The 19,395-nt window shown below is 37.6% G+C and overlaps 1 protein-coding gene across 3 annotated transcripts in view; it reads left to right on the forward strand.

Moving 5' to 3' along the window:
- LOC122541854 (erlin-1-like) overlaps window positions 1–19,395 on the forward strand; it is a 43,139-nt gene that overhangs the window by 6,689 nt on the left and 17,055 nt on the right. For all 3 annotated transcript variants that reach the window (XM_043678921.1, XM_043678919.1, XM_043678922.1), the window contains exons 2-6: window positions 9,282–9,404; window positions 13,436–13,517; window positions 15,227–15,273; window positions 16,215–16,276; window positions 18,854–18,979. In XM_043678921.1, coding sequence (XP_043534856.1) covers window positions 9,292–9,404; window positions 13,436–13,517; window positions 15,227–15,273; window positions 16,215–16,276; window positions 18,854–18,979 — 430 coding nt within the window. In that variant the 5' untranslated portion in view covers window positions 9,282–9,291. The remainder of the gene's footprint in view (window positions 1–9,281; window positions 9,405–13,435; window positions 13,518–15,226; window positions 15,274–16,214; window positions 16,277–18,853; window positions 18,980–19,395) is intronic.

Genomic DNA, 19,395 nt, shown 5'->3' on the forward strand with positions numbered 1-19,395 from the left:
CGGCTCTTCCCGCCCCACCCCTCATTCCCACTCTCGACCTCTCACCCTCCCCCACCTTCACCTTTGTTCCCACCCTCACCTTGCCCTTTACTGACCCCTGATCTCCTATGTTTCATTGTCTTGTGTTAAAAGAAACATATTTTAAAACTGCCCTCTACAAAGGAGTAGAGGGTGGAAATAGAAACTTTACATTGCAGGCAGAAATCCCTTTTAAACTGCTGTCCCTGAATGGAAGTTTTTCTGTCTGCGTGTGAGGCGATGTTTAAATGATTCCTGTTCAAATTGTTGTTTTTAAAATGTTCATAATTGGGCTAATTTTCTGCCGTCTATCTTCACTGGAACTTGCTTTCTCAACTTTTTCTTTGCTCCATCCCTGCCAAGCTCCAGAGCTCTGACCCATATCATACACAATCTGCATTTGTTTCTGTTTTCTCATTTATGCTGATCTCTTCCTTCGCCATTTTCTTTTCCTTTTAAATTCCTTCCAGGCATTGTTCGACCAGATTGATGCAGTTTTATCCAGTTTGGTGTTTAACTACCCCCTCTTTTAACTTGTACATTTTGTAATCTTTGTTCCAAGCTTTCACTACCTAACCTCTTTGGCTTTACTGAATCCTCTCTGCTTTATAATGTCCATATCAATGCTTCAGTCAGATCCCACCACCCGATTGTTGTCAAATGCCAGACTTGTAAATGCAAGTTAAAACTGTGTTAGGCTTTTCTGGGGAAAGCTTGGTGGGTGTGTTGGTGTTTTACTAATTGCAAGGATGTGAGCAGAAAGTAAATATTTGCCACATGAACAATTTCAACAGACTTAATTTTAAATAAAATTATGTATTTGTTTGTTCTGGGATTCCAAAAGATGTTTCAGAAAGATACATATTTGGAGAGAAGTTAATCAGTTTAGTCTTTTCCAAAAGACCTTTGCTATTCATTTTGACGATCACAAAATCCCTACAGTGTGGAAACAGGCCAGTTGGCCCAAAAAGTCCACATTGACCCTCCAAAGAATCATTCTGCTCCCCTATTACCCTACATTTACCCCTGACTAATGCACCCAACCTACACATCCCTGAACACTATGGACAATTTAGCATGACCTGCACATCTTTGGGTTGTGGGAGAAACCGGAGGAAACCCAAGCAGACACTGGGAGAATGTGCAAACACCATACACAGCTGGAATCTAACCCCTGTCCCTCGCACTATGACACAGCAATGCCACCCAACGAGCAACTATGCACTTCATGATTTCATAAACCTCTAATAGACTTAATCGAGCATGATATCAGGTTCTTAAATCCAATTGACAGGCTAGGAATTTAACTCCCTGACAATCTGTTACATTTCTTCATAGCTGAGAACTCTTAAAATGTACTTTTTTTTTCAGGATGTAAATGTTTCAGTGGTGAGAACTGGATAAAGTTCTTGACACCAGAGCATTGTAAAGTGTGATCAAACCTCATGTTCCTTCTAGTTTTGGCTGAATAATTCAGTAAATGTGCAAGATCTCACAATGATCCTTCTCCTAGCCAATACTTCACTTTGTTTTCAATGTTTGTTATTTGGGCATCTTCGAAATGATTTTTGTGGGCCATTGCAGTATGCTAATTGGCTGCTATGTATCATGTGTTATAATGGATTACATTTACAAAGTATTTATTAGTGTAAAGTGCTTTATAATGGCAAGCCCTTTTTTCTTTTATGTTTCGCAGTATTAGTGCACTACCATTTTGTGTATGGTGTGCAAACAGTCTTTTTCAACTTCATCTTTGCTATTTCAGCCATTCATCGTGCATCATCTTTCAAGTGTTAGTCTTCCTGTATAAAATTTAATTTCTCTCTGTTCTGTCCACTGAGTTATTTTGGTTAGCTGGTTCTGTAATTTGAGCTGCTATTTTCTGGTTCACTAACCCTCTCGGCTAGGTGTCAGCTGCAAATTTGATTAATTTACATTCACTCTCTGCTTTCAAGGTACTCTATGTTCAAAACTGTAGTTGACTGCACCAAAGGCACTCTGAGAATGGTATTGAGTTTAGAGCCATTATCATGGGCAATCAGTCATTAGTGAATGTGATTATCCACCAAGTAAATTCCATGCCATTGGTTGTGGGTCTTTGGAAAGAATTGGACCTTGGCCTTAAGATCCTCTCGGTAGACTCTTTGTGTGGTACATCTTTTAATATGGGAATGCTGCTGCACATCAACAGACATGTGGTCCTTGACAGAAGGTGCATCCGGTTCCTGTGGCAAGGAAACTTCAAATGGAGATCCCCTTACAGTTGAAGTCTCCATCCGCCATCACAGCCATTGACATCACATGAATACCTTCCACTTGATTTGCCATTGAGGACTTGTTTTCATTTACACTTAATCTGGTTCCTCCCTTCCAACCTTGCCATCATGGGTGATCATTCCAGAAGTTGAGATCACCTGGCACCATTACTCTCACAATCAGTGGAACATCAGTCTTCCCCATCGCAGCAAGGTGGTAATCCACAGAATGGTGCCATTCATTTAGCTGTGAATTAGGGTCAATTTTAAATTCTATTTTTGGTGTGTGTGGCAGTGATGTCATGATAGGGAAGCCAGATTTAATGTTATGATTCCCAACATTTTGTTTCACGGACTTTATCAATATCCAAGCTGAACCAATTGCAGTTTATTAAACCTTGATATAATGCGAACAGGCAACTGGGTAGTGATTAAATTTCTTTCCAAGAGTTTTACCACCTGCCATGGTGCTTCCCTGTTATTAATGACAGTTTGATAAACACTTCAACACCTGGAAATAAATGCCATCTACACCTGGAGGGCAATTCAGAGATAAACATGTTTTTACTTTGAGTTATGTCAACTGTTGGCATTTGGCTGTTCTGCATTTCTGCATTCATCCTTGTTAAAATCTTTCCTTCATCTGGAACTCTTTTAGTGTGCTATAAGAGAGGAGAAACAAAGGGTAGTTTGACAACTTAGTGCCCTGGAAATCGAGCCCCACTATTCCTGGAGTCGTCACAAATGAGAGAGTTTAATGAAAGTGCCAAAAATCCCAATTTGCCTCTTGACTGCTCAATGAACCACACGAGGCTTTCATCAGTAATTAAAACATAACACAATTTGTTATAAGTATTTATTTGTCACCAGTCCAAATCTCAAATCTAAATAGATTAGTTTTGTAATTCTTGAATTTCTTTGATGCTACGATACCATCTGCACAAGATCAATCAATCTGTAGTTCACTAGCTGCTTGGTCAGTCATGTTTTCTTATTTCTTTCAGCATCTCCAAATGTAGTTTTACTCTTTGACAGAATATTGGAATGAGTGACTTTTTTTTTGGAAAGGTGGGGACAGAACGATTGATGCAACTTCTGTAGGTTTCTTTACTTCTGTTTCATTTCCTGCATTCTGTTAAGCTGCAAACTCACCACTCAGAAGCTTGTTACTATGTTGAGCTTACTGAACAAATTGAGTCCAAATAATTTGACAGTGTCCTAAAAAGTAATGTTGTTTCATTCAGTAGATGGCTTCACTGGTTTTTCCAAGTTGCAAACAATCTTTTGTACATTCTCCTCTTTATAATAGTTTCCATTTTAGTCCATAGACCATAAGTAAAATTGGCTCTTGCGTACCTCCATAGTGGTACACCATTTCAAAAACATGCCTTTTATTGCAAGGTACACACAGACAATAATACATGAAGCTTGGATCCACTCATTGTTATTCATCTCATACAGTATCCGTTGTGATCCTTTTGAATTCGTAACTTAGTTGTATTCTTTTCACATTCTAGTCAATGCATTTGTTGCTTTTCCAGCATTGTGCATAATTTTTGGATTGAATGGTTGAATTAATGAGCTCCATCTGAACTTTGAGTTTTCAAGTTTTCAACAAAGTATTATTAGCAACATGCATTTTTGTTAGCTGCATGCCCTGCTACTCAAAATAAAACCAGCATTAATTTAGAAGAAAACTTAATATCTGTATCTTCATTTGTGGCAGAAAAATCAATTGTTTGGTTTTGTCACAATGCTGGTCTTTTTACAAGATTTTTTCCAGGGGGGGGTTGTTAGGTTCTTTTCCTGAGCTTTCACGCGTGAGATGCAATTCGCACACACCAGCTTCTGCAAGCAGTTAGTTAGTTTATCAAAAGCTGTACAAGCTAGGTGACCCCCTTTGATCCTCCTTGCAGGCATGCAAAGTTGAGTCAAAGGCCCCAAATGAAGAGGAAACATCCCCTTTTATACAGGTCAGTTGGTAATGCTCACAGGAACTCTGGCAACTCCTTCACCCCCCTGTCCCTCTTTTTTTTCCCCCCACCCCAAATCCCCCATAACCACGTTACCCCAGGTACAATGGTAGGATGAGATCATCCTCAAAGATAATGTAAATTTAAATGCCCTAATCCCGGGGAAATGTTATGCAGACAACTTCCTGACTCCGTGATTCCCCAAGACAAAGTAGGTGTGATACGTCCTAGCTCTGGAGTGGTCCTGCAAATGACCTCTGGCTCTACTACTTCCCCAGATAGTGTAAATATGATATGCTTCAGTATTTGGGGATGATCACGCAAGCAAATTTGATTGGCGGGGGGGGGGGGTGGCTATGAAAGCATTTCTGAATGGAAGGGAGTGAATAAGAGTTTAACTTGATAATAGCAGGGAAGTAGTAGGAAATGGCTGCCTGAATGAAGTGGGAGTCATCCACATTCCTACGTGCGTGTCGTCCCCACCCATTTCCAGACAGTTTAACCATTTAACATTACATTAAAGTCCAGAGAGAGTACAGTTTAATCGTGGTAATTGGCCAGGCTCCATCTAGGCTGGGTTTGAAAGGTTTATTGGGGCCATTCTTGTTTACCCCAGCTGATAATGCCTCCAGCCTAAGGCTTTCAAGTCTTAAAAACCGGTATAATCAAAGGGGAGGGCCAGCTAGCTATGTAGCTAGCCTTCTCTTAGAGTTTTTGATTCAGTTCAACAACAGTGCGTGAGAAGAAGCGCTGCTGGAGCAAGTCCAGCCAGGTACTGTCTCTCTAATGTCAAGCCTGTAAGCCCTTGTTTGTTTCATTTTTACTGTGTGTAAGGGATGTATTTTATTGGGACTGTTTCAAGTATTTTCAGAACAGCATCATAAGTCGGGATAGTTTGTCAGTTGTTTGCTTCGGGATAAGTTATCCAGTAATCCATTTTCTGGTTATGTTTCATTCTGTAATTTATAAATAAATCCTGTTTGTTTAAAACCTGGCAGTCAGACCAGCTAATTTACTCTGGGAATGTCTACTATACACTTACCTAAAACAAATAGCAAAGATGTGGTCTGGGCTACCTGTTTTAAAAATGTTTTGAGGAGTCTGGCTTGTCCTTTAAAAGTTTCACAATGAATTCTTCTGCAATGTCTTAAAATTATCGAGTTAACCTGGCTGCAAGGTAATTCCTCTGGTTTAAAGTCATGAAATTCTTTCAGTGAAAGAATTAAATTAAATTTTTGCGTCAATTAAGTTATCCTCAAAATGTGAACTAAAGCATTTTCTCATTTCTGTTTTCTGATGTTTGCCTACTTTCAACTGCAGTTGCTTGTATTATCTTAGTTGCTTCACTAATATCAAGAGTTGATTACAAGAGTCAGACTATCTTCTTGCAGCTTTATAAGACTTTCATTAGACCACACTTAGAGTATTGCATTCAGGTTTTGTTGCCTCATTACAGAAAGCCTGAGGAGGCTTTGGATAGGGTGCAGAAGAACTTTACCAGGATGCTATAAGGAGAGACTAGAAAGTCTCAGGTTCTTTTCTCTGGAGCGGAGGCTGAGAAATTATAAGATGCATAGAAAGGATTGACGGTCAGAATTTTTTTCCCAGTGTTGAAATGTCTAAATCTCGAGGCCATGCCTTTAAGGTTAGGGGCAAAAGTTCAAAGGAGACGTGAAGGGCATGTTTTTTTTTAGAGTGGTAGGAATCTGGAATGCAGTGCCAGGAGTGGTGATGGTGGAGACAGGCATGATGATAGGGGTATTTAAGGGACTTTTGTGTAATATAACACTTATCTAAGAAATGGATAGATATGAACCAAGGGCACGTCAAAGGGATTCATTTAATTTGGCATCCTGTTCAGCCCACCATCATAAGCTGAAGGGCCTGTTGCCATGCTATACTCTTCTGTGTTTTCGTGTCCACTTCGTCAGACTGGAAGAGAAAGCTGATTTGTTACTGGTCAGATGTTTTAAACAATGTTAAATAATAGTATTCCGTTGTGGTATTAAATGTTTTGAACCATCACGTCCAACTCTATTTTTGGTGGCTCAATTTCTCAGTGGTGTTCTGAACAGTATGTGTCTGTTGTCTGAGTTGACAACACTTCAATTTTCTGGCCATTTACTTCCAACCTATCAAATCTCTCTGCTCATTGCTTCTTGCCCTGATGTTCAGTTCAATATGAGTAAATCTGAACCTCAGTTGTTTCAGGTTCCAGATTCAAGTTTGATTGTGATTGAATGTTGGCTTTCTGCATTTCAAATTCAATGTAACTCATGTAGGCTTTGCTCGTGTTCATAAGAACGAAAAAAAAATTTCTTCACTTGAAAGCCTCCATCAAACACACAAATATGGATGCTTCCTGACTGCAGTTGGATAGATCTATGTTTCGATTCTAAAGGAGAATTAGATGAAAGAGGCTAAGAATCATTTTGCATTCTCCTAGTTGATGCTAAGCTTACCTGCATACCCTTAGTCTTCCCTTTTACTTGGCAATGTTATCATTTTTAGATCACAGTATGAGAGATCAAGACGTGATGCTTCTGTGAAGCCTTAAAGGATGTTCAGAGATGTTATGTTTATTTGCTTGTACAGAATTTGTGTACATTTCCTTGTTCTCCTGTACTTGAGGCAAAATTATTGTTTCTTGAGCACAGTGTTCAAGTGTAAAAATCACTATAACTCATGATCTTTAACTGCACAAATGTTTTGTCTTTTTTTTAATGACAGGGTTAATCAGTCCACATACCTTGATTAGGGCTTTAGATTCAGGAATTTTATCCCTTGCTTCAAACACAAGTGATTTTCATTACCACAATCAGAGTTTTCCTATGAATTTACTAACAACCTCCACATCAACATCAACCAAAATTTCCATTCACAATATTTAAACTCTTTAAACTCTTCAGCCTCATAGGTGATATTTACTCTTGTATCCACCTGTCAAAATTACTTTGTCTAACCCTTTTGAATATAATTGTTTGCCCAGACTGCTTCCATACATTCTGAAGCATCTAGCTGTATGCTTGTTGAACTAACTCATCCCAAATAACCTGTTTTATAGCATCACTGTTCTGAGAAATCTGACATTGAAGCATAAATTTCAAGCGCTCCATCTGAGAATTCACTTGGTTTTGTTGTAAGTTTATTGGAGACTTTATTCTCCCTGGATCCTACTTTTTAAAGCAAAAAACGGTCTTTATCTTTTAATCTATTTTTTTGCTTGCACTAACGCCACACTCAATTGTTCATTGTCCTTGTTCTAAAATATCCCAGCCAAAAAACCCCCAAGCTTTTCCCAACTTGCTGGTTTGGTGCACTAAAAATCGAGCCCCAGAGTCACCATATGTGTGAAGGTTGAATGAAAGTACCACAAATCCCAACTTGCCTTTGACTACTACTACTCAATAACAGCAAACCACACCAGGCTTTCTTCAAAAATAAAAAAAAACACTATTGTAACTCTTCACCTGTAATATGTGATTTCTTTCTGTCCTTTTTGTTTAAATTCAAATATCGACACAAACTATATTCTACATGTGACAACCTACACCACAAGCACAAAGCTAGGGTCATGAACTGCTGCTGGAAAGACTAAGAATTCCAACTATAAGCTTTAGAGCCTTAAATATTATGGTATATTACCAAAAGTAGACTAGTATATTGAAGTAATTATTATTGAGAATATTTGACTCAAAACAAAGAGCCACCCAAAATGGAGGTTTAGGATTTCATTTTTGGACCAGCTGCTGATTGGGGAAAACAGAACTGAGTTTTAAAGTTATTTTCAAAAGTGTATACATTGGCCTTTGACACAAATGCTGTTTGAACTAACACAAAACCTTATATTGGGTATAGTTTCCCAATATAAAACCACGTGGTCGCACACGGGCTTTTTGCATTCGTACCTTCGTACGTACCTTGAATTTCGTACGTACGTTGAAGCAAAATTTAAAGTACAATCCTGTTCGTAAACCAATTTGTTCGTGAACGGGGTCGTTCGTATGTCGAGACGCTACTGTATGCTAAATGCCCTCTTAACCATCCTGTCTATCTGTGACAAAACTTTTAAAGAAGTATGTACCTAAACCCCGAGGTCTCTTTGTTCAAAAACACTACCCAGGGCTTTACCATTAACTGTATATGTCCTGCCCTTGTATGTTTTAGTGAAATGCAAGATTTCGCATCTATCCAAATTAAACTCCACCTGTCACTCCTCAGCCAATTGGCCCAATTGATCAAGATCCTTTTGTATTTTTAGATAACCTTCTTCCCTGTTAACTCCATCACCAATATTCTCTTCAAGTGTAGTAGTTTATGGTTAGGTTCAGCAAGTAAGAAATTTGTAAAGGTTATCCTACCCAATATCAGGCTTTTCTTCATGATATAACTTGCAGGTAACTTTTACAGCAGTAGGATCTTTCTTACTCTTCCTTTATGTTCAGATTTCAGAGTGAATATTGCATTCTTACATGTGATGAAGATTGAAAAACAGAGTTGTGTTTGAAATTGACTACTTGTAATTAGCCTAATAAGAAAATTCCTAAAACTGGGTCAGATTAAAAAAGGACAAAGGTGCAGAGAATTCTTGGCAAAATTAAAACCTTTGCTCATGTCTTTGGTCGATTTGATTTCAACAATGCTTCATAAAAAACTGCTACTTCAACGAACTTCAAGTTCAAAGAATGTTGCAATACTGAAATTAAGTTTAAATTTGATAGTTTCTAGATGATAAAGCACAAAACTCTACTTCAATTTATTTTATTAATGGTGCGAGCTAAATGTATATGATGCTTATAAGTTGTAATTTTTTTTTGTTGCACATTGGTAATTAATCAAATGTTAGAATCTTGAGCCACCACACTGAAGTAAAATGAAGAAGTAATATTCTACCACAAATGTATATAATTTTTGCATGTACTGTGTGTTCAGTTTTGAGGAAGTATGTACTAACTTGTATATCACACCATATTTGTGTCGTTTTATTTCTCTCTGCCTTGTTTTATCTTCTCCTGTTCCATTCCATTTCTTATAGGAAACACAGGATGACCATGACTCATGTTGGAGCAACTTTGGCTGCACTAACTGGAGTTGTAGCCTTCTTCCTTTATTCTTCCATACACAAGATTGAAGAGGGCCACCTTGGTATTTACTACAGGTATTAAATTCATTTTAATGGAAGCTGATTTGAAGATTTGCAACAGTTGGATTAAAAAGTGCAGGGAGATCAACGTCTTTAATTTTTCTATTGTGGTGAAAGTACTATCATTTTGGAATTTGGATTCTAACAGACCAAATGGCTTATGATTTTAATTCTTTGAGGGGGACTCTTATTCCGAGGACTGTAGGGCTTTGATTTGGTTGTCTCTGTTATTGAGATTTCTTGGCTTGGATGTCATCCTGTATGGTAGCTTCTCCAGGATGCTACTTTGCTTTTCAGTATGCTTGTGTTGCTATCCATGTCCTGCACTCTTCTGTAACCCATGGTTGATTCCTGCCTGAAAGACGAGCAAAATACCAACGAGTGCGGAGATCTGAATTAAACACGCGCACACTGCTGGAAAATTCAGCAGGTCAGGCAGCCTCAGTAGAGAGAGAACGAGGGTTACAGTTTCAACCCAAAGCATTTTTGTCTCAATGTACATCCTTTGAGTAAAGTAAAAGATGTACCAGACAATGATCGGGGTTGAATATGGTTCTGCTGCTGATGACCCATGGGATCTCGTGATGCACAGATTTCAGCTGCTGGATCTGTTCTGAATCTATCCCATTTAGCTCCGATGGTAGTACCTTATGGAATAATGGTCAATAATGTTGGTGTGAAAATGGAACTTCATCTCTATATGGTCTGTGCAGTGGACACTCCTACCAGTATTATCATGGATAATGCTCCTGTGATCAGTAGGCTGGATAGGATAAGGGAAAATAGGTTCCTTTCTTTTGTTGATTCCCTCTCCACCTGCAGGTCTAGTTTGCTAGATGTATCTTTGAAGAGTCTACCATCTTGATCAGTTTTAATGTTGTTGAGTTACTCCCTCATGATTGGCAGTGATGTCCACCATCCAGAGGAGATATAATACAGCTGTGAGGGTAGCTTTGAGAGAGTCTAGAGCTATATGTAGCCTCGACCAAGTAAGGATCATGAATTTTCTTCTTTTGAAGGAAATTTAATGAACCTGACAAGCTTGATGACCACCTCATAGTAATTGATCTTAAAGTGGAATCTCTTGATTACTAGTCCAGTAACAATTCCTTGATGTTACCACGGTCCCTGAAATGGGATATACTTGAGATCCCAACTGCTGAGGTTTCCCCAATATAGTCGCCTTCACTTTCGTAACTTGTAATTTCATCCTTCATTAAATTCCATCAAATCAATATGCAAATATATTGACAAGCACTTTAATCATAGTTTGTATAGATTTTGTAATCCTAAAAGAAGTATCAAGCTATATGCCTGTGCCTTGAAAATATTCTGGTGAATGAATTGTACCTTCAGAAATGTTTATTGATTTCACTTCTCTTTATAAAACTGTTAACTTTTTTATGTCAAAAAATAAACTTTTTTATGTGAAATGCCTATCTTTTTGACTGTTAAAAGTTGATTATAATTATGACACATTTGTTCTAATCTGTGGATGGTGCTTGATACTGGCAATACTGAGACATTGTTGGAATCACTTGTGCTTTCTGTGATGTTCAAAAATACAGCTCTTGTGTCTTGTCTTGTTGTGAGGTGGGAGTGCCCCTGCTTCTAAGCTACAAGGTCCAGGTTTCACCTGCTTCAGAGGTGTAGAACAACATCTCTGAACAGGTCGATTTAGAAAATACCTAAAATTACTGCTTGCTTTATTTATTTACTTCAGCTCAGAATTGCATTTGTGAAACGAGAAAATGTAAACCATGTCATTGGACAGAGGCACATTATTTGTTTTTATCTATAATTTAAGCTTATGAACAATGAAGTTACAATATGGAGTAGTTTTGGTTGATCTTGTGTCCTTTTTTGAATCTTATTGTAAAACTACGAAGCTTTAGAGACTAGTTATTAAACCATCTTCAAGCTTTGTTTCCATGAAGCAGGAAAAATAAAATAGTAATTGTGAATTATTCCCCAAGGGGAGCTTGTGAATATTTCAACTTTGTGTTTACTTGCTTTTCTAACCTCTGCGTTTTGCTTTAAGAATGATTGATAGCGCCAGACATCATAAATTATGTTAGGCTTATTGACTTGGAACCTTTTGAAGCTTCACCCTTTTGCATGTCCCTTTTGATATTTTCATGGACTAATTGGTATTTTGTAGCTTAGGCAAAACGAATTAAAGGTTTAATTAGTCACCAGTGCTCGCAAGATAATGCTCCCCATAGAAAGAAATGTGAGTTCAACCTTTTTCTGAAATTGGCAGCACTTCAACTGTTGCTATATCAGAAACTATCCGTATAACCCACCCTATGCAACTTGAAAAGACTGGGCCATCTTGCATAACCTTGCTAATTTGCATTTGTCATCTGGATGATTGGTACCTCCAAACTCAGTGCATATTGTAGGACTGTTGATTTGGAATTGTACTGAAGCTGATCTAACACTTAGTGCTGTACAAATGGTTTTATTTTTGTTATTTCTTGAATGGTTGCTTTACTTGACTTTGGTTTGTCAGCACTGAAAATTGTAGCTTCAGGAAAATAATGTTTTACTGAAAGCTGAACTCCATGTGTTGAAATGTTTGAATTCTGGTGTTTACTTGCTATGAGTAAGACCACTGGGAGATGTCTCAGTGCTATATTATTTATCAGATTCTTTGTTTTTTCCACAATGGAGTAGAAATATTCATGTGTTGGAAATATATTATCACTTCATTTAATCTGCCAAAATACACCATCACAAACTTCTTGGATACAAGATCTATATTTACACAGCTTAAAACAATGGACTGGTTTGGAGCCTCAGTGAAGAATGTTTGGTCAAGATGCAACTCTGCTTTGGAAAGCAGAAATCACTTCTGTTCCCCTTGTTAGAGGAGCTGTTTATGTTGAGTAAGCAGAGGTGGAAATGTACGCAATGTTGGAGATCAAAGCAAGAGAGAGAGATGAGAAAATTGCAGGATATGATTGTGGTTGAGGGAAGAATTATGGGTAAAGAGGACTTCGAAAAATATTAAGTTTGAGGGAGATCGAAGTTAAAATCTGAGAGAGGTGGAAACAGAGTCTGCAAGGTCATGGCAAGGGGATTGGGAGTGTGTGATAAGAAATTATGATGAGATGAGTACCATCCACATTCAAGTTTTGGACTGTATATGGTGGGAATATTGCTAAGGAGTAGATTTAAAATTTCTTGTAGGTTTACAATTTGTTATTCTGCCACAAGCACCTTGGTTTCCTAGCCCTGGATTGTAGGGGATAATTATACAACCCAACATGCCTTAATGTTGTGCATTAACTATTAATTACCTTTTTTATGTACGATTGCTCCAAGCCAATGACAAAAATTCAGGAAATTTCATACTGCCTTTCTTGCATTTACAATATAAATGTAATAACTATTTTATCTTTCCATGACCAGCAGGCACATGCCTTTATAGCCAGTGAAGTACATTTTTGAAACATTGCTACCGTTGTAATGTGATAATAGCGTTAATCACTTGGATGTGGCAAGCACTCTCAAACAGCAGCTTATTTAAGTTTTATGTTGTTTGAGAAATATTGACCAGAACACTAGAGATAGCATCTCTGTTCTTTGAAATAGTGGCGTTCAAATTTTTCTGTCCATTTCAGAGCAAATGGGATCTATTTTAAACATATCTTTTGGAAGACAACATCTGCAGTAGAGCAGCACTGTCTCAGTATGGCACAGTTTCAACTTTGATAATTCTGCTCATGTTCTGCAGTTTGACTTGAATCTACAATGTTCTGATTTTGACAAGAGTGCTATCAACTTAGTGACAGCTCACTCATTCATGGGGAGATGAAATAAGATGAGAAGCTTGTCCAGAGTGTAGATTGAGCCAAATGATGGGTTTCTGCTCTGTAAATTAATCTTTTTCCATCCAGGTTTAGTATGGAGTTTAACTGAAAATTAGTTTGCGGCCTGTTGTATTCTATACCCATGGCTGATCAACATTACTTGTAATATCATTTTCAATGTGATGCTGTTTGAGTTTGTTAAAATGTGTTTACTTTTTTTTTCTTTAGAGGTGGTGCTTTGTTGGCCAGTCCAAGTTACCCAGGATACCACATTATGATACCCTTTATAACCAGCTTCAGATCTGTTCAGGTTAGCAATTCGCTTTGAAGTTGCCAGTAAATACAAGGTAGAATGCAGTTATAATTTGCCTGATTGACATTCTGCATTGACTTCTAGAAGAATACTGCCTTTAATGTTTTGGAATGCTTTGTTCCTGAATCCTCCTCAGTGTGATAAAGTTTTGTGAATAGTCCCTAATAGCTGTTCTAAATCAGTTTAGAAATCCACAGGCAATGTATAGTAAAAAGTCAAAGCGCATCGAATAGAATTTTCCTCGGCATGATGTGGGCAATAGTGAGAAAATTGGGAGAGTTGTGGAAGGTTGGCAGTGAGGTGTTTTTCAATGTTGAGAGCGGAAGTCCCACTTTCCAACCAAGTACTGAACAGCATGGCATGAGTCTCAGTAATAAGTGGTAAGAGACTTATTTGTGTATGCATTAACCTTCTCATTATTTTGTCATCTCAGTTCATTGGCTAGCATTTTTCCATTCTCCCATCCAATTATAGAAATTAGACAACGACAGTTCCCAGTATGAAAGTCAGTGGTGACCTGGCTCCTCCAGTTTCACCACTTGTCTTTCTCTGGGCTTTCATCAATCGCCTACTTCTGGGCGCCCACTTCATGGCCATCAACTACATGTACGAGGGCCTCCAAATTTCCATTGGTGAAGCAGAATGCCAGTTGCCTCTATCTGGAGCAGTTGACAGGAATAGCACAGGGCATCTGCAGACTGCCAGCGTTTGACTGTTTCATGGCTGGCCTTTAAAATTGGTGTGGCACCTGGAGTCATGGCAAGTTCCAGCAGGGACCAGTACTTCAACAAGGAGAATTTGGCCAGGGGTGCACCGTAGGGATGTGATGCATGGCTAATAAGGCAAGTTTAGGAAGATAGTGGAAGAAAATCCATTAGGAGTCATGAAGAGAAGTACTCCATTAATTGACCAAAAATTGACAGAGAGCCCATGTCTAGTAAGACTTAGCCCACTGTCCCTATTGCTACAGGTTTACTTGTCCACTCTAGAAAGCAATGTTAAGAACTTTCCGATAAACACTTTGTATTCAAGGAGTAGCTAAGAACACTTAATATTGAAATGCACAGCAATTGTTGACAGGGATACTGAGAAAGGTCATTTCAAGAGTAGCATTTGTTGCAAACTTGTGCCTATTGTCATGTGCCAGATAAATCTTCTAGACACTTCAGTATTTAATGTTCTCCTTTTTCTGTTGTGGCTTAATGTTTACTGAAGTGCGATATTTAATTTATCTAATTTTACTTTTGAGAGAGTCTGCATTTCCTTATGCATCAACACAAATGCAGATAGTTTTGTTACTGCAAAACTGCATCAGCTCCTGAAAGAGTTAGGGACTGAAGGAGCCCCTGAAAGTGAAAAATAGCCCGTGAGATTTGGCAAGATGTGCTGATCAAACACTAAATTTTTCCTTGAAAGGATTAAATTTGAGTGGTGGGAGATTGGAGATAAAGGAGATTAAGCTAGAACTTGAGTGTAATTTAAACATACACCAGTTTGACCAAGCTACAACTTTCGGTTCATGTGAAACTCTATTGTTTATCAATGTTAGTCTAATTGTAAGCATTAAGTAGTTTTGAAAGTTGAAGTTGTCGTGATATTGCTATATTAAAAACTCCAATTTACGTTATTGTCCACTGAGCCATGTATTGTGCTGAGGTGGAGCAAATTCATGAAGATTGAAATTTGATTTTTTTTTAATGTTTCAGACAACTTTACAAACAGATGAAGTGAAAAATGTGCCTTGTGGAACAAGGTATGCTAAAATGTTTGATTTTACAGGTGGATTTTTGTTCTTTTTGAAATATTTTTCTTAATTGTTTCTGATACATTTTAAGTTTTTGTTTCCAATATTGAGTTTTATTGAAGGTTTTATCACTTGGAAATCTTGTAGTTATTTTTGACTTGTTAATTGACTACAATTATAGTATTCACTTTGGTGAAAAACAATTTGGACAGTTTAACAATTCAAAGAGCATGTGTACCCAATAAAGAGGCCAGATTAGTGATGTTCAGTTCTGCTTATGCTGCTGTACATGTGCCACTGTGCAGTAATCTACTGTGGACTTTGTGCATTAGATAAACCGGAGAGGGAAAAATTTCAGATCTTAATTTTCTGCGCTATTTGCTTTGTCTGGAAACTACTTTCATAAGACTTGCAACTTTTTGCATGAGCATTCTTGGATGTGAACCCCAAAGTGCAGAGATGTCATGAGCATTAAATGATTAGTGCAACTTGCCTAAGATTTAATGTAATTTTAAAGGGTGCAACTTTGGAACAAAGAAGGTGACCATATTCTACCAATTTGTCAATTGAAAATAGACTGAATAATTTTATTTTGAAGTGATATGGAGGTTGATAATATGGATACATTAAACAGTCTGCACCTGCACTGGTGTCCTCAGCATGCTAACCAGGTAGAGTATGGTATAATTAGGAAATGTAATATCTTCAGCTTGTTTACTTGCAGCTAATTGAGCAAGCAAGTGGAACTGAATTAGGTGTAATGAACCATCACTTCTCGCTTCTGTGTGGTTTACTTTGTGTTTTCATGTATGTTTTTTTTTAAATATTTTGTACTCTTAAATTTTTAACTTTGTTAGCAAACCATAGATTTGGGGTTGTTTTTATGGCTGAATTTTTATCGAAGTCTTCTGTGTTTTACAGAAATACTTAACTTGTTTTCTTCTTTATAGTGGTGGTGTCATGATCTATTTCGACAGAATAGAAGTGGTAAACAGCCTTGCTCCAAGTGCAGGTCAGCATTTGGTGAGCCCTGTAGTTTTTGAGACTTTGGCCACAATGACCTATTCAGGATTTGACTTGTTTTTGCATATCGTCTTGTTTTTACTTGCAAAAAGAAATAAGCAGCAACATTTAAGGCATTGTGATATTTGTAATGAGTTATTATTTAAGGTATCTGAGCCAAAAGAGGCCCTTTTAAGTCTGTACCACTATTCATTAAGATCCACTTTAGCTTCGTCTTCCTGTACTACCCATGTATGTTTCAATTCCCTTGGCAATGAATAGAGGTTTTTCAACACTTTCTTAAATATACTCAATTTCTGAGAATCCATAACCTAGGGGAAAGCTCTCCCAATAGTTGTTCAGGATAGAATTAGTAATCATATGGAAAAAATTAAGATTTCTAAAGGGTGATCATGTTTAATTAACTGGAGTTGGGTTTTTTGTAGAGGTATTAAAAGATTTGATGAGGGTAATGCTGTTGATGTAGTTTATATGGATTCCCAGAAGGCATTTGATACAGTACTATGCAACACGCTTGAGGAAAGTTTATATGTCATGTTTAAAAGGTACATTAGCAATGTAAATATAAAATTTGGCTGAATGAACAGAAACTATCAATGAATGGTTTTTTGAGCCGTGGAAAGGTTTGTAGTGGAGTTCACAAGAGTCCATTTTGGGACTCTTGCTTTTTGTGATTATATATTAATGATCTGGATCTTGATGTCCAGGGGACAATTGCAAAGTATGCAAATGAAGCAAAATTTGAAAGAATTGTAAGCTGAAGAGGACAGTATGGACATCCAAAAGGACATTGACAAGTTGGTGGAGTGGGTAGATAGATGGCAGATAAAGCTCAATGTAGAGAAATGTATGGTAATGCACTTTGGAAGACAATATAAACTATGGGTACAATTCTAAAGGAGGTGCAATTACACAGGGTTCTGAGTGTATGTGTGCACAGATCATTGAAGATGGCAGGATAGGTGGAGAGCAGTTCATGAAGTGTTCTCAGCTTTATTAGTAGGGGCAAAGAGTACAATAGCAGGCAAGTAATGTTGAACTTGTGCAAGATTTCTTGTTTGACTTCACCGACAGTATTCTGTGCAGTTGTGGATGCCACATTATGAAGATGATGTGAATGTGTTGGAGAGAGTGGAGATGTGATTTACAGAATGATTCCAAGAGTGAGGATAGATTGAAGAAGTTGAGACTATTTTTCTTGAAGTGAAGAGGGCTCAGAGGATATTTGGTAGAAATTTTCAGAGTCGTGAGCAAGCTAGATAAAGTAGATAGGGAGAAGCTGGTCATAAAAGGAAAAAAATAATCGTGGGGCATAGATTTAAAGTAATGTGCAAATGAAGGTAAGTGTGATGAGAAGAAATTATTTTTAACACAGTGAGGAGTTAGGATATGGAATGCACTGCCTGAAATGTGATGGAGGCAGGTTCAATTGAGGATTTAAGAAGGCATTGAATGATTCTAAGCATAAAATTATTGTACAGAGACATGGAGGAGGAAGAGGCAGGAGATTGGAACCAGTGCAAACAGTGGGTTCCTCATTGTGCACCTTCATCTGTGATTGCGTGATAGAATTTCAAAGATCTGCAAACCTCTGGGGGTGGGAAGATGTTTCCCCTCAGCTTGGCCCTAACGTGATTGACTTCTTAGTGTGGGATGGTAAACCCTTAATCTCAGATTCCTCCAACACACAACATACGCACAGAACTCCAATCGCTAATTTGTCCAGCCTTAAATTGAGGAATAAAATGTCACATTGTTGCCCTTAATTTGAAACTGTGACTTGAAACTTGTATTTTGTTTAAGCATATACATTGAGTATTTATATGTGCTTCTCTATTTTCAGTCTATGCTAGGTTTTTAAGATGACCAATGTGAAGTCTTAATTTGGATCATGGTTTGTTGAGGTGGGGTTTAAGTGCAGGATGGGAGATTTATCCTGAGTCTGCGTAACACATGTGAAATTTCTATTCTTATTCATGACCTTTTTCCTTGATTAAACTCAATATTGGAGGATAAAATGAATCTTAGTGCGTTTATCAAGAGGTGTTAATCAATACCCTTGCATATCTTCCTGCACACCCATTTCTCAAAATGTGCTATCATTTACTCTGAAAAAGAAGCTTTTTTATTCAGGTCATTAGTGAACATTTTAAGCCACACATTCCTATTTAGTGCTACTTAATATACAGTATTAGATAATTGAGACTTTTTTAGTACAACAAACAGCTTTGAATTATTGAAACTGAATTTCACAGGCCTTTAAGCAACCAACTGCAACTGGCTTTGTATTCATGGAATAACCCTGTTACTGTGTGATATCTTCTTTCTTTTTCCTTTTTTTTCTTTCCTCGCTTTCCTGTGCGCTCTTTCCTTCCTGTCTCTCATGCTTCTAGTTGACCTCTGATTGAACAAGCTCAGACAATGGGGTTGGGAATGTGCAAGAAACATTGTTTCCACTCTGCTGCCCTCACCCTTCCAAAATATGTAACAAATATCAAATTTCTAACCTGCAAAGTTAGGATTATTGAGCAAATTTTAAAAATAAAATTTCTCTTGCTTCCTTCAGTGTATGATATTGCTAAGAACTACACAGCTGACTATGATAAGACGTTGATTTTCAACAAAATTCATCACGAGTTGAACCAATTTTGCAGTGTGCACACCTTACAGGAGGTCTACATTGAGTTATTTGGTGAGAACTTTTTTACCTTAATTCGAAGAGAGTTTGAATTTCATGGATGATTGCAGTTCAGTTATGAAACATTATTTCAAATCATTTATTCCATTTACTGACTGTTAAAATCAACCAAAAGTTGCAAATATAGGTTAATAAACACAATGCTGTCATACGTAAATCAAGGTGAAATAGTTCACTTGTTGGGTTTAGACAAAAGTAGATTGTGTGCGTGTATTCACTTTAACAGATTTTAAACTCTGATAATTCAATTAACCGTGATGCTGCATTCATCGAATGCAGGAATAATTATTTATTCATTTTAGAGTCGTAGAAATGTACAACACAGAAACCAGGAGAAAGTGAGGACTGCAGATGCTGGAGTACCAGAGTTGAAAAATGTTGTGCTGGAAAAATACAGCAGGCCAGGCAGC

The sequence above is a fragment of the Chiloscyllium plagiosum genome, chromosome 38 (assembly GCF_004010195.1).
Source record: "Chiloscyllium plagiosum isolate BGI_BamShark_2017 chromosome 38, ASM401019v2, whole genome shotgun sequence".
Taxonomy (NCBI): domain Eukaryota; kingdom Metazoa; phylum Chordata; class Chondrichthyes; order Orectolobiformes; family Hemiscylliidae; genus Chiloscyllium; species Chiloscyllium plagiosum.